The sequence below is a fragment of the Oenanthe melanoleuca genome, chromosome 1 (assembly GCF_029582105.1).
Source record: "Oenanthe melanoleuca isolate GR-GAL-2019-014 chromosome 1, OMel1.0, whole genome shotgun sequence".
NCBI classification, from domain to species: domain Eukaryota; kingdom Metazoa; phylum Chordata; class Aves; order Passeriformes; family Muscicapidae; genus Oenanthe; species Oenanthe melanoleuca.
In genome coordinates this window covers 106,953,612-106,967,774 of record NC_079333.1, presented here as the reverse complement: position 1 = coordinate 106,967,774, position 14,163 = coordinate 106,953,612, and the positions used below count along the sequence as shown (strand labels likewise).

The 14,163-nt window shown below is 38.5% G+C and overlaps 1 protein-coding gene across 2 annotated transcripts in view; it reads left to right on the top strand.

Moving 5' to 3' along the window:
- Nucleotides 1-9,151, top strand: part of PKNOX1 (PBX/knotted 1 homeobox 1) — a 34,910-nt gene extending 25,759 nt beyond the window's left edge. For both annotated transcript variants that reach the window (XM_056505429.1, XM_056505438.1), the window contains exons 7-12: nucleotides 549-648; nucleotides 1,481-1,578; nucleotides 3,555-3,683; nucleotides 4,718-4,794; nucleotides 6,292-6,464; nucleotides 7,376-9,151. In XM_056505429.1, the coding sequence (XP_056361404.1) occupies nucleotides 549-648; nucleotides 1,481-1,578; nucleotides 3,555-3,683; nucleotides 4,718-4,794; nucleotides 6,292-6,464; nucleotides 7,376-7,587 (789 nt within the window). In that variant the 3' untranslated portion in view covers nucleotides 7,588-9,151. The remainder of the gene's footprint in view (nucleotides 1-548; nucleotides 649-1,480; nucleotides 1,579-3,554; nucleotides 3,684-4,717; nucleotides 4,795-6,291; nucleotides 6,465-7,375) is intronic.
- Nucleotides 9,152-14,163: the final 5,012 nt, after the last annotated feature.

Below are 14,163 nucleotides of genomic sequence, written 5' to 3'. Positions count from 1 at the left end.
ATTGCATTTGCTATCAAAAGAGATTATCCATACATAGTAAGGAAATGTGTAAGAGTTTGCATGTTCAGGATTGAGTAAAAGCTATCTTGAGCAGAATTAAACATACTGAATATTTAATACATTATGTTCAAATTGAAAGAATTAAGGTAATAACTAAAATTCTAAAGCTTTGATGCTTGTAATAAGAGCATTAAGGGTCATTTCATTTGTCCTTTTTCCCTCTTGCCTTTGGAAACTGTTCCTTATTCTTTACATACCTAGAACTAAAATTTCTCAAAATTGTTTTACATCTTTTCTAGCAGTTGCTTTCATGAGGGTTTTCAAAGGTAATGGTTGGTGATAATGAGGAAGTTAATGTAGGTAATGATGAACCCCTAATGAAGTATCTTCCTCTTTGAAGGTAATCCTGTGATTAAACTCTAAATGCATTTTAGAGCCAAAAATACCTATTACAAAAATGCACAAGCATTAAAGCATTCGTTAAAAAAAAAAAAAAAAAAAAAAAAAAGTTAAAAATATATAAGCAACTAATTGTTTTATTTTTCTAGCAAATTCCAAGTGCCATTGCAGGCACACTCAGTCCCCAAGGGATCATGGTGCCAGCATCAGCATTGCAGCAGGGAAATGTAACTATGGCAACAGTAGCAGGTATGACACACTAAAAACAACTGGCACCTTGCTCTTCATCCTGGTTTCCTTTATGGTTGTTACAAAAACTACACAAATACTTTAGAAGATGTGTTTTAATACCTGAAAAGTTGTTGTAGTACAGTCAAGTGCTTTACTGGTTTCTGAATGTTTGCTTAATTTGTATGGTTTCAAAGTGGAGTGGCAGCTACATATATAATATTAAGAGATCTTAATGTGCAGCACTACATTTGTTAAAAGTAATTTTCACAGACTGTGATGTTTTACTATTTTATTTCTCCTTTAAAAAGAAGAATTCTATTTGACAAAACCATGCATTAGCTAAACCATTGCACTTTTTGGCTACTTCATGCTCCTTGGAGTTTGGAGCTACACTTACAAGTCTGTGAAATCCTTGATGTCCTTGTTATATGGAAATTACATTTGAGATGAAATGCTTAGTCTTGCTTCTCAGCAAGGTTTTAAATCAAACCCAGCTGCTGCCTAAGCACACAGGTGTAATTTTGGTGTTGAGACCTTTGTTGGTTGAAGACTTAGCTCAATTAAAACAACATGAAGAACTGTTTTATAGCTTGATAATCATGGTATTTTCCTTTGAAAATAGATTTAGAATGCCTAAAATACAGGGAAATATAATCAAATTTTGGGTTTTTTTTTGTGAATGGGTGAAAGTTTTAGTGTAGCAAAGAGCACATCTTGCATGCTGACTAGAAAAGAGTAATTGATATATTATCCTAAGTCTTGTGTGCTGTGCAGTGCTGATGTGCTTAAAGAGAATAATGCTTGAAGGGCTTTTTCTTGCCCATAATCAGTGTTTTTGTTTTGCTTCAAGGGGGGACAGTGTATCAGCCAGTCACTGTGGTCACTCCACAAGGACAAGTGGTGACACAGGCACTGTCACCTGGCACTATTCGGATCCAGAACTCTCAGGTTGGTTTCATAAGCTCCACAGGGTGGTGTTCTGGGTGGAAATGCACCTCAGTGGGTTTAGGAGTTTTGATTTTAATTTCACACAGTGGCATAATGAGCTCTGTGTACACAGAGTAATTAATTGTAAATGGGTGCAGGCACTGCTGTGGGAGTTGCAGGTTGTATAATGTGTCATAAAGTCCCCTTGCCACAACAGCTCAGAGTTCCTGCCTGTTAAATCTTCCTTTACTGATGCCAGAAGAGTATAGGTACATGAGATTTAAAAAAAACAAACTAAAAAAGACCCCACCCCTAAACAAGTGAACAAAAACAAAGCCACCAATGCAAACAAAAAACCCCTCTGAATTAAATGAATACTTTTTCAGCTTTATAACTTTTCTAATCATTGAACTGTGTTTATGGTTGGATAAATGTAATATATTGCATTAAGGTGCCACACTGCTACTGTGAGAAATATGACCTTTTATCACAATGAAAACCATTAGTACTGTGAAATTATATGTATTTCAGAGTTTATCTATTTTGAGGAGCATTTTTCTTTAAGACCTTCAAAATATTTAGTTGAGACTCTGGGAGATCCTCAACTTTGTCTCCTTACACCATAAAATATGAGGGCCAGCACTCTTTTGTGGGAGGCTCTTACGAGCTGGATCTGAAGACTCCAAAGAAACAACTAAAGAAAAAAAGACATGAAAACTAGACCATCTTCTGGTAAAAAAAAAAAAAAAAAACAACCTTGCTGGCTTTCTCTGGAAGTGGTAAACCAAATCTTCCTGGAATCTGGATTTAATTAGAAATGTGAATGAGGAGCTCCCATCTCATAAAATCTGTTGGTAATCACTGACTCACTGGCTTCTTTTCCCCCTTATTCTGGCCTTCCAACCAAAAAAGTGTGCACAGAGTGTTCTTTGAATTGGCAGGAGCATGTCTGTACTCAGCCATGTTCTCCCCTAGAACACAGCCAGCTCTGTCCTCACACACCTCTCAGAAAGAAATGGGTAAAATTACCTTCCTGGACTGAAGGGATTCTGAAAAATTGGGTGTTTTTTACCTGTAATGAAAAAAATAAAATACTGAGAGGCAAATAATGCCTCTAGGCCATAAATAACAAAGGGCTTGACCTTCTGTATACATCTGTGACTACTCTTGATGTTAGTAGGAGTCTCCAAACCCACCCATGCAAAGGTCACTAATGGAAAATCCTTCTTCAATGTCACCTTTTTCAGTGTTTCAGAATGCTGTGGAGGTAGGGAAAAACACTGTAGAAAAGCTATTGAAAGTTCATGATGAAGCCTCCATATGCAAGCAGGTTATTTAGAATGTAAGACATTACTTTGGAAATTAAAATGTGCTCCAAATATGTATTTGTAGTCATTTGATAGCCTAAACCTTGTTTAAAACTCATTTCCTACATATTGATTGGCTTAAGAAATTGCTCCAATTTGTCTGGAAAACCTGATTTAGAATTATTTTAGTTGCAATTGTCTGAAATAGAATCTTACATGCAATTTATGTGCTGTTTCTTTCTATTTCTGCATAAGCATTTAAGAATGTATTCCCAAATGTTCAGATAACCAATGTGAAAATGATTTGATGAATCCAGAGGAAGTAAAAAACCAAGAGAAAGAAATATGAATATTTAGGAAGGAGTATGAATGTTGTAAAGTGAATTATAGGTTCTACTCTATAGATCTTAATCCTCTTTGATAATTTAATGCATTTATTTAGCAGGACCTTTAGCATCTTAGTTTGCAACTGCAGCATAATAATTAATTTTACTTTATCTTTCATTTAAGTCCTAAATCATTAATATTCTACAGCTTCCACAGTTGTTTATGTTTGCACACAGTGAGTATATTGAAGATATTCAAGCCTAATTTCTTTTCATTCCTTCTATAAATGAGTTGTTCATTCATTGATACAGAACTGCCATTACTATGTTAACTGCCTTATTTCTCCTAAAATTACATGTGCAGCTCCAGTTGCAATTAAACCAAGATCTAGGCATCTTGCATCAAGATGATGGCTCATCAAAAAATAAGAGAGGAGTTCTTCCCAAGCACGCTACAAATGTGATGAGATCTTGGCTTTTCCAGCACATAGGGGTAAGGGCTGAGCATGGACAGTTTTTATGTAGCTCTTTTGTGTGGTCTCTTACAATTTTTATTCATAAGCAAGGTGAATTTATTCTGTTGTCAATTATGGAATCTCAGTTCAGTTTTCACTGCAATCATTTGGAGTCCACAGTCTAATGCTGGTTGACTTCTATTAATATTTTAATAAATATTACATTTGTACTACACTGTCTCAGTAAGTGTTGTTACAAGGAGTCATTTCACTGGGTTGAGAATTTAATGCTCTCTACACCCTGGTTCATGGCACAAGGAGAAATAATTCCACCTGTATTTTGCAGTGTTTCAGGGGTATTTTTGACCAAGGAAAATTTCAAATTTTCTGTCTGTCTGCTTTCCAATCCTTCTGATGTGTACCAAGCATGTCACTGTCTGCTTGTGCTTTCAATTGTCTTCCCTTTGCATGAATACTTTGAAAGGATAAATGGCTCTCCAGCTATTACAATGCTGAGTTGATTGATATTTTGCCTTTTACAACTTTTGCAACAGAGAACTGATCCAGGGAAGCTACTTGTGCACTTCTTGTGTTACATACCCTGTACTCATCTGCTTAGAGCAGCTTTATTTAACTCCAGAGTGCTCCTCAGTTCTCTGATTTATATAAATAAATACAGAAATAAATATGAGAGCTCCTCAGTTCTCTCATATGACACTGCCCTGGCCAGCAGAACTAATCAGAGCTGCTCACATGCTGAGCTGCCCAGGGATCATGCTCTTTAATAAAGACTGTCAGCCATGAGAAGCTTTTTCTTCTGAATTACACAGCAGCAGCTTCATGGTGCCACAGATACTCTCAAGGATAAAATCAGTTTTTGTATAGTAAAGCACTCTTTGTTGAACTATTTTCGTCTATAAAAGTTTGTGAGGTTTCTAAGGTTTGTGTTTTAATGAGTCAGATGGCCTTAATCCACCCTCTTTAATCAGATGTAATAAAGGAGTTCTTAGTTTTGATGAGGAGATGAAAAACAGGCTTATGCCTTTTTTGTTTGCTTTTCTGGCCTCTGTAGCATCCGTATCCAACAGAGGATGAGAAGAAGCAGATTGCAGCACAAACAAATCTGACACTACTCCAGGTTAACAATTGGTAAGAGCAAAGCCCTTAACTTAATATTTGTCCTTGTTTCCACATGCTCAGAAATAGTGAGGAGGATAACTTGGACATCTGGAGTTCAACTTAAATATTCTACATATGTTACAAACCACATATAGAAATACAAGAGTTATGCACTGGCACACAGCACATTATTTTTATAAGGTGTAATAACACTCATGCCATTTCAATTATATAAGGACTCCAGAAAACATTGCAGCATTAAGGAATTGTGTTCTGTTCCACTGCTGAGAGAGATGGAAGTACTCTCATGTCTCTTCTGCAAGTAAAGAAATTGAAGTCTAAATGCATTTAGTGGCCTGGTGGCTGCAAATGTTTAAGAAGTTACTTTTAACAGATTCTGTTGTTGTATCAAAGGATGCTCTCCTGAGCAGTGATGTGTGAATGGTTCAGCATGTTTTGTCATGTCTGATCTTTCCTGGAGGTGTGAGATAAGACACCTGCCCTGCAGAAGAGAGGAGGGAAGGTGCTGACACGTGTCCTATTCACCTTGTGGCACCAGTTCCTAAAATTGCTCCAGCAAAGTCCCACAGGGATCTGCCTCAGATTTCAAAGATGACACTGGCTGTGAGGCTGTGGAGGGGTCCAGGGGGGGAAATAGTCAAGATAGTGACAACACTGGTTCCAAAAGTGGAACAGGGTGGCTGTGCCTGTGTGACATGTGGCATGGAGCTCTGTGCACTGGGATCTGACTGCTGTCTTTGCAGAGCATTGTATTACAGCTTAGGAACCTGCCAGCTGCACCTGATCTCCTCTCATTGCAGGTAAACTTGGGACCTGGATCTATTTTGTGGTATTTAGGGATGATGTCTTCAGTCACAACTCCCTGTCATAGCTCACTATGTTGAAGTTGATTCAGTTTAAGTATTTTCTTGTTCACTAGCAGAAAGGGGAAGGGCAGCAATTATCATGTTAAAGTGAAAATCAGGGAACTAAAAGGAACCAGGACAGATTTGTGGAATGTATTTGCTGTCATCTCCTGGATCAGGAGCCAGCCCTTGGAAAGCCAGGGAGCCTGTAAAATAAGTAATGCAGAAGCTTAAGGGAGTAAATGAAACCAGACCAAACAAAGCAGGTTAGGCAGGGGCTAGATTTGAAGTGAACCCTAATGAGAGGAGTGTCAGCTTTCTGAGCTGGGCTGTCAGCAGGTTTTCTGGTGCTTAGGTTTTAATAAGATCCTGAAGTGTACATCTGTTGTGCTGTCTGGAGAATTTTTCCTTCTGAGGTGGGGGAAAAATGCTGTTAACTGCAAAATGATAGAAGTGCTTTCTTAGCTAGTTCACCAAAATTGAAAGATTCTGGTTTTTTAGGAGTGGTTCTACACTTTAAAAAAATGTGAAGCCCAGATGATAGAAGATTTTATATTTATATTCCTTGGTTTGTTTTTTCCTGTTGCATACTTTATGAATGTGAAAGACAGAATTTAAAGCAAATTGGTCCTAAGTTCACCTTGCCCTCACTTGTATTTAGGTTTATCAATGCTAGAAGGCGAATTCTTCAGCCAATGCTGGATTCCAGTTGTTCTGAAACTCCAAAAACAAAGAAGAAAACAGCCCAGAACCGACCAGTGCAGAGGTTCTGGCCTGACTCCATTGCCTCAGGAGTTGCTCAGCAGCAATCGAACGAGCTCACGATGTCAGATGGTGAGGAGAGCTGCCTGAACATGGATAATAAATTAATTCCTCTCTGACAGGAAAATGAAGGGTTTGATGCCTGTGGTGGGAAGGTGGATATTCAGTATAAACGTGTCAGTCTGGGAAAGCATAACAGAAAAGTGTCACTTTTCCTCTCTTTAACAGTTTTCTGTGGTTTGAGCAAGGGCATTATATTGGAATTCGTGTTGAGAAACTTGCTGTTGTTTCAAGAGTTCTGAAATGACAGAATAAAAGCTGTAAAAGTGAGATGTACTGAGTTCTCTCTGTGTGCATGTCAGGAGTGTCCTGTTGGATGAGCAGCACTGGCTGCAGCTTCAGCTTCATGGCTGGGCAGCTGCAATTCCACATCTGCCTCACTGCTTCAAGCTGAGCAATGAGAGGCAGAAAAATGTCACAGAGCCTCCACAGACTTTGACTGAAGTAACTTCCTCAGTGTCAGATCAAACAAAAAGATTTAATTTAAGATAGATAACTGCTCTAGTGCCAGGATCATCCTTTCTGTCCTGCTGCCTGGTGCTTTATTCTTTCCAGTTTGTAACAAATTTTCCCTCAGCCTCTGCTGCATCTGACAGCAGCTTTATCCATTGAAGTTACCTTGAATCTGAGCATTCCCCCTTTTCTGCAATGAATTAAGCTGGAATACTTTGCAGAAATGGCCTTGTGATTACTTGATTGGAGAATTGCTGTAGTGGGTGTCCATAACACAGATTTAAGATTCACAACAGGAAGTTTAAGATTCCTGACAGACCTAATTCTGGAATTCCTGGCTTTTAAGTGTTTGACCACCTATATATCTCCTATTTTAATGTAGTTTCCTAGCTGCTGATTAGAAACAAGCTCTGTTATGTGTAAGCAGAAGGCAAGCAAGGTGCTGAAGTGCTGTGACTGTGCTCCTGCAGGTGCTGTCGTGACCATCACAGCTCCAGTGAACATGAATGTGGACAGTCTGCAGTCCTTGTCCTCGGATGGTGCTACCCTGGCAGTGCAGCAGGTGATGATGGCAGGGCAGAGCGAGGATGAGTCTGTGGACAGCGCTGAGGACGATGGGGGAGACCTCTCAACAGCAAACATCAGTGGGCTGGTCTTGGATAACAGCGACTCTCTGCAGTAGGAAGCCAGGGAGCGTGGAGAAAAACACTTGGGAGAAAGAATGGACTGACTGACTGACTTTTTATAGTTTGCACAGCAAACATTTTACACAAGTTTTATTTCTAATATGTTTTATATGTAGATATAGAAGGGTGCACTTTTTTGTATTTCATAGTAAGCTTAAAGAGTGTTTTTGCAGGTGCAGCAACTTCTTTCAAATGTGTTTTGGTTTGTTTTTGGTTTTTTTTTTTGCGTTTCTTTTCCTTTCCTTATTTCAGAAAATTATATCTAGTAATATAAAGAACCACATAAGCACCCCTTTGTTCTCTGAATTGGAAGTGCTGCAGTTTCTGATGAATTATGCAGTTTCAATTAGTGCTGTTATTTAACACAGCTTTTGATGGGCAGGTGATGTAAATTTAAAGCATGTGACACTAGTGTGTGAAACTTGATAATTGAGTTAGATGCATATATTTGAAAGATGCTTCTGCACCTTAAAAACTGCTAGTCTGAGGTGGACAGCAACACACATAAAAAAGAAACTGTTGATGTGTGATTCAGTAGAGAATGTATGGCAATTTAAATAAGTTTAGTTTCTCTCATAGTCCATAAGCCTGTTTATCATTTGCTATGAAAACTCCTATTTTTACCTTGCTGGGGTTATTGGATAAAAAAAATATTTTTATAAATTCACTAGAAATTGGGATGACAACTGTGTTAAGCAGGAGGTAAAAAAAAAAAAATAAATAATTTCCAGAGGGGAAAAATAAATGTTTAGTATTCCTATTTGGAAGGTCTGAAAATTGACCCAATTTAATAAACAAGCCTACAGTAGCATTCTATGATTCTCAGCTATCCCACAGTGATATACTATATTTGATAATAGGTAAGAAGGGCCCACTGTTTGATGGGATTTTGATATTGTCAAACATTGATTTATATTATGTGTAAACTAATATTCAAATTGCATAACTCTGTATCTAGACTTGTATCTGAAAATATTTGCTAAATGAGTATTCAGGTAAGTAAGTTCAAATACCCACAACTTTTCCAATTATTAGAGAAATTTAACAATTTATAGTTTGTACAACTGAATCTAAAAAAAAAAAAAAAGTTACCTACTATACAGTCATGGATTCTGCTATTTTATTGCATTTAAAATATTTTCCCCTAATACAAAAAGAAAAATATAACATGGATTTATATAAAATTTCTTCAGATCTGAAGTTTAGTACCAGAATATACAGCAGGCTTTGTTAGAGTAGGAAATCCTTGTGTGTCATTTAAAAAAAAGAAGAGCTAATGATGAAAACAGCTGGGTTTTGGTTTGGTTTTGTTTTGGGATTTATTTTTTTTTTTTTGTTGTGGTAACAGTTCATTTCTTTTATTTACCCAAAGTTTGAAGTCTGTGATTGTCTATCCATGAACACTTGCTTTTACATGGAACTTTGTATTCCCTGTTGTTGAGTACAAATAAGAGACTCAAGAACATCATGGTATGATCAACACCCTCTTTTGTCCCTGTCCATTTGTCACAGCGTTCAAAGCCAGAACTTCCTTCTGCTGTATTCCAAATCTGGGAATATTGTGTTTCTAACGTGGCAGGGAGAAAGGTGGCAGCCTGTAGGATCTTCAGACACTCTATTTGAACAAAGCCCTTGGGCAGATGCAAATATTTAATTGAATTTCTGCTTCCCAGAACACTCAGGCACATGCTTAGGTCCCCTTGATTTGAGGAGGATGAAGGAATTTAGTGCTGGACATGCTTTGGTTGGAAGCTGCTCGTGGCAGATTGTCTCCCAAGGCAAGGCTGAGTTGGTAGGAAGAAAAGCTTCAGGAAGAAATATCAGCCATTGCCATACAGGCATGGAGAATAACACAAGTTTTCAGTCACTGAGAGTTTTGGGGGTTTTTAATGGTTTTTACTCAACACAAGTGGTGTTTCAGCTCTGGCTCTCACCTGGCTGAGGATCTTCCTTAGTTCAAGTGCTGTTGTGATCTGCCCCACTGGACTGGTGATTTCTAAAGAATTTGTTTTCTTCTGACTTCTCTGCTTTGCCACTGATGTGCCATGTTTGTTAAACAGCACAGTAAATGAATAATGAAAGGTGTCATTAGGAAGGCTTTGGCATAGCATGGCTGTCTCAAAGGCTGTTGTCAAATCCAGTTTCACCCCAAAACACTTCAAAAGACAAACCATGTACAAATCCTGCTCCTTTAGAAACATTCAGCCCACTGCCCTACAAAAGATTGATTAGATTACTAGATTCTGTAGTTTTATTTTATTTGTTTTTAACTCCAAGAGTGCTTCATCACCCCCACCATCTCCATTCAATAGCAGGTTATATTTGTTGGTTTGTTTGGGGTTTTTATTGGAAACAACCAGGCCTCAAAACCTCAGGGTTTGCAAACTTCTGAAAGTTCATTTTCAGAAAGAAGCCATTTTATAGTTAGCTTATTTTATTTTATTTTTTTTTTTTATTCCCCCACCTTACATGCAGCAGAAGTTCTATTCTTCCAAAAAATGACCCTATCTTCAGCTACTTTATCAGTTCCTGGAGGCTGAAGTTGACAGAGTTTACTGTGAAAGGGGACTATGGAATAGTTTCACTGTCAAATTAGAAACAAAAAAAATAATAGGAACATGAATTCCTAAAAATGAAAAGGCTTCACTAAAGTAAAAGTATTGCTTAACATATAAACTCAAACCTTTTGTTCTTTTATGATTTAAAAGAAGAAAAAACAAGTAGAGTTTTTTTGTTTGTTTGTTTGTTTCTGTGTAGGAAAGGTTGCTGGTTTCAGCAATGCATCACCATTCAGGAAAGGTACATGTTTACATTAGTTAAAAAGTATTTATAGGGGACCTAACTTCAAGTCTGTGTATAGTTCCCTCCCTCCCTGCCCCCAGTTAAAGTCATATTCATATGCAATAGAACTAATTCAGTTTTTGAATCAATGTGATTCTTCTGCACATACCATTATCAAAATTTTTAATTTTTCTTTTCTATCTAACCCAAAACAGGTTCTCAGTCCAATTTTTTCAATATTCCTGGAACAGACAAAGCAATTTTCTGGTTTTGTTTTGGGGTTTTTTTGTTAACTTTGGAAGCATTGCAGTTCAGTAAATCAATTCCAAAACTATCAGGATAAGTTTCTGAATGACTGTTACAAAGAAATAATCACGTTGGAAAATACTCAGAATCAACTCTGGCTCTGCAGCAGGTTTTCCACATCTGGAGATGGTGTCACAGTGGAGTCCTGCTGACCTCAGGGAGGCTCCACACAGATCCATGTCAGGCTGCATTTACCTTTTTCTGGTACCTGAGCTCTGTCAGGAATCTTTTGGAGAACCCTCCAGCTCTGCCTTGCCTGCATTCCTGGGTCTTCTTCAGTGGAAACCTGGGTATGGGTGAAGGGCTCAGCAGGGCAGGATTCCATGGTGACCTGGGCTGCAACAAATCATTTTTTTTATGTTCAAGATGCAGCCAGGAGCCAGACCCACAGTGAGGAAGTGCAGATCCCAGCTCCTGTGCTGCCCAAGCAGCTTCAGGTTTGTGGAAGTTGGAGAGGAATAGGAGCAGCTCCTGCCTGGGATGGGCTCAGCTGGTGCCACTGACACCCAGGCACAGCTTTGAGCCCCACCTGGGCCATCCACTCCTTGTGGGTCCCTTCCACCTCAAATACAACATGGGTTTGCTTCTGGAACAATCACAAGTCCACCTTGCAGCCCATGGGATAAAATAAAGCCTTTCCAAGGCATGATAGTTGCACTTAAAAAAAATCCAGAACACCCTGGTGTTTTGAAAAATTGGAACACTTGCATTTAATTGTAATTAAAGTTGATTTAACATTTTCTTTTCTGAAGCTGAGTCGTCTTGGGAGAAAAAAATGAATAAGTATTTGTCTATGCAAGACACAAATGTCAAAAATGTGTGAATTACCCATTTTTAGATACTGTATTGTTATTGTCTTTCTGACTTCTGTTCCTTTGATTAGTATCTTCAACCTTTCAGCCTTACATTTGGCTTAGAGTTGAACAGGCAAAATGTAGTTTTGAAATCCTGTTGGAAATGTAACTAACCTTCGTTCCCTCATGAAAATCTCGCATGTTAAACAATTAAGTGAAATGTTTTGGTTTCCTAATAATAAATTCAAACTCTCTCCACCTCCTGAAAACAGCATATCCCTGAACATGTTGAACTGTGGTGTGCAAACCATCCCACATCAGCTGGATGCACTTTGCTCTTCAGAGGAGCTGAGGACAAAAGCAAATTCATTTTGCCAAACTCACACTCAGTGTGGACTCCTTCCCCCCTCCCCTGCCCTTGGCATGCTAAACTCCTTCAGACCTTCTGTGTTTAATTTTCAAGTCCTGCAGGGACCTGATGGTCCAGCACTAAGTGCAGTGGAATTGGCACTGGTGGGATTTTCAGTGATTGCCCAAATCAGGTAATTTGTTCATTCCTGTCACTGGAAATACAAAACCCATTCCTTTTCTGTGACTTCCTTCTTTAGGACCTGCTGAGTGATCACAGTTGGTTTTGAGAGAAAAGCAAGGTGTGAGAAGGCAGGGAAATGCCTTTCCAGCCTTGTAGACACCCATAAAGATTGGTGTAAATAAAATCCAGTGTTTCAGGTCGTGACAGAAGCTGCCCATAACCTGCCCATGGATTAGCAGCACTGGCTCTGTACAATCGACAGTCTTTAAAATGTGAACCCTGCAGCTTTTCTTTCCTTGGTTGTTAAGGGATTTTGGAGCAACTGATCTATCAAGGGATGAAATTAAAAATGAGAATATTTGTTTTTACACTGCTGCTCTCTGTGAACAGAAAAAGCACATTTTGGAAGCAAAGCATTTACATTGCTTTAACAGTATTGTTTGGCTGAAAGACAAATACATTTTCAGGAAATCTTGAGCATAGTTTCAAACTATTTAACCAGTTCTTGGCCAGGGAAAGTCCTTGGCCTTTGTATTTGTTTGGAGTTTCTTGTTTATGCAAATGAACAAAAATGTTTACTAGTTCTTACCAGTGTGGGGATTTTTATTACACTTTTGTAATGCAGGAGCAGCTTTGATGAAAGAAAGAATTAGCAGGTAAATAGTCCATAATGTTTGTGACTTTGGGTGGGGCTTTTTTTGTTGTTGTTTCAAAATTATTAATTAAAATGGCATGGACATCAAACTTCAAGTAATGGTTCCAAGCTTATATGGTAGTGACTTATTTCAAAACACTTCCTCTCTGCAAATCCCATGTGTTAACTTGTTTAGCCAGATTGTAATAAATTTCTAAAATTACTGTGTTCTACCAAATCAGAAATCTTCAGGAAATGTGCAGCTCCTTTTTTACAAGATTCTTCTCAAGCAAGAATCTCAAAACTCATTTCATATCCAGTGTGCAAGTTCTGCTCAGCAGAGATTAAATCAGACATGGGTACTGTTGGATTTACTTCTGCTGAGTACTGGAGCATTATTTATTCCTGCTGGAGCATTATTTATTCCTGCTGTCTCTTCCCCAGCATCTGGCATGGTGACACCCACGTGTGCCTCCGAAGGGAGGAGGGCAGATTTTGGATCATATTTTGTGGTTAGAGGGTTAATCTGTGGAGAGCTGAGTAGTTTGTGTTCTAGACAAAGGAGTATTTATCATTTCCTTGTCTGGCATTAGAAGAGAGTCTGAAAATAGTGCCAGTAACTCCTGCTGATATAACTGGAAATAATTTTAACTCCACTGCTGCCAGGGAGCAATTTTTTCCTTAATCTGAAATGAATAAACAACCTAAGAAACAAAAGAATCCCTGTACCTGTAAAGTACAGAGGGGAATGGCTTCAGACTGAGAGAGAGCAGGGTTAGATTAGATACTAGAAATAATTCTTCCCTGTGAGGGTGGTGGGGCCCTGGTGGATCCTGGATCCCTGGAAGTGCCCAAAGCCAGGTTGGACACTGGGGCTTGGAGCAGCCTGGGGCAGTGGGAGGTGTCCCTGCCATGGCAGGGGATGATGGAATTGGATAATCTTTAAGGTTCATTCCAACCCAAACCATTTTGTGATTGTAATTGTATCATCTAAATTATGTCCATATTGACTGTTCTTAGTTGGATGTTTCAAATTCCCCTGGGAGATAAATCCCCTCTTCAAGAAGCCATTGCAGGAATCAGAAGCTTAGTTGTAAATAACTGATGAGCTGGTTTGCTTCTGTGGAGCATCAGTTTACAAAGTCCTTTAGTCTGCAACTTAGGGCTGTTCCTAAATAACTTCATCAAAACCAGAGAAATATCCTCAAATCTAAAATAAGGGAAAATAAACTACACACAGTGTGAAATGAGGATTCTGCAAAAACATCCCAACAATATGGCTGGGACACACATTAGGTATTTATTTATCCATATATAAATTCATGCAAGTTCAGAGTGTATGAGGTCTGTGGAATTACATCCGTTATGTATTTAAAACACAAAATGAAAAATCACCATTTAGATTCCCTCCTAAAATCTGAAAGCAATGTGACCTTTGCAGGTGAAGTTTGGTTTCTCTTCCTGATGCACCTGAGGTGTGATCTAAGGCTTGGGAAATAATCAGGGAAAATCTGTGGGTATTTAC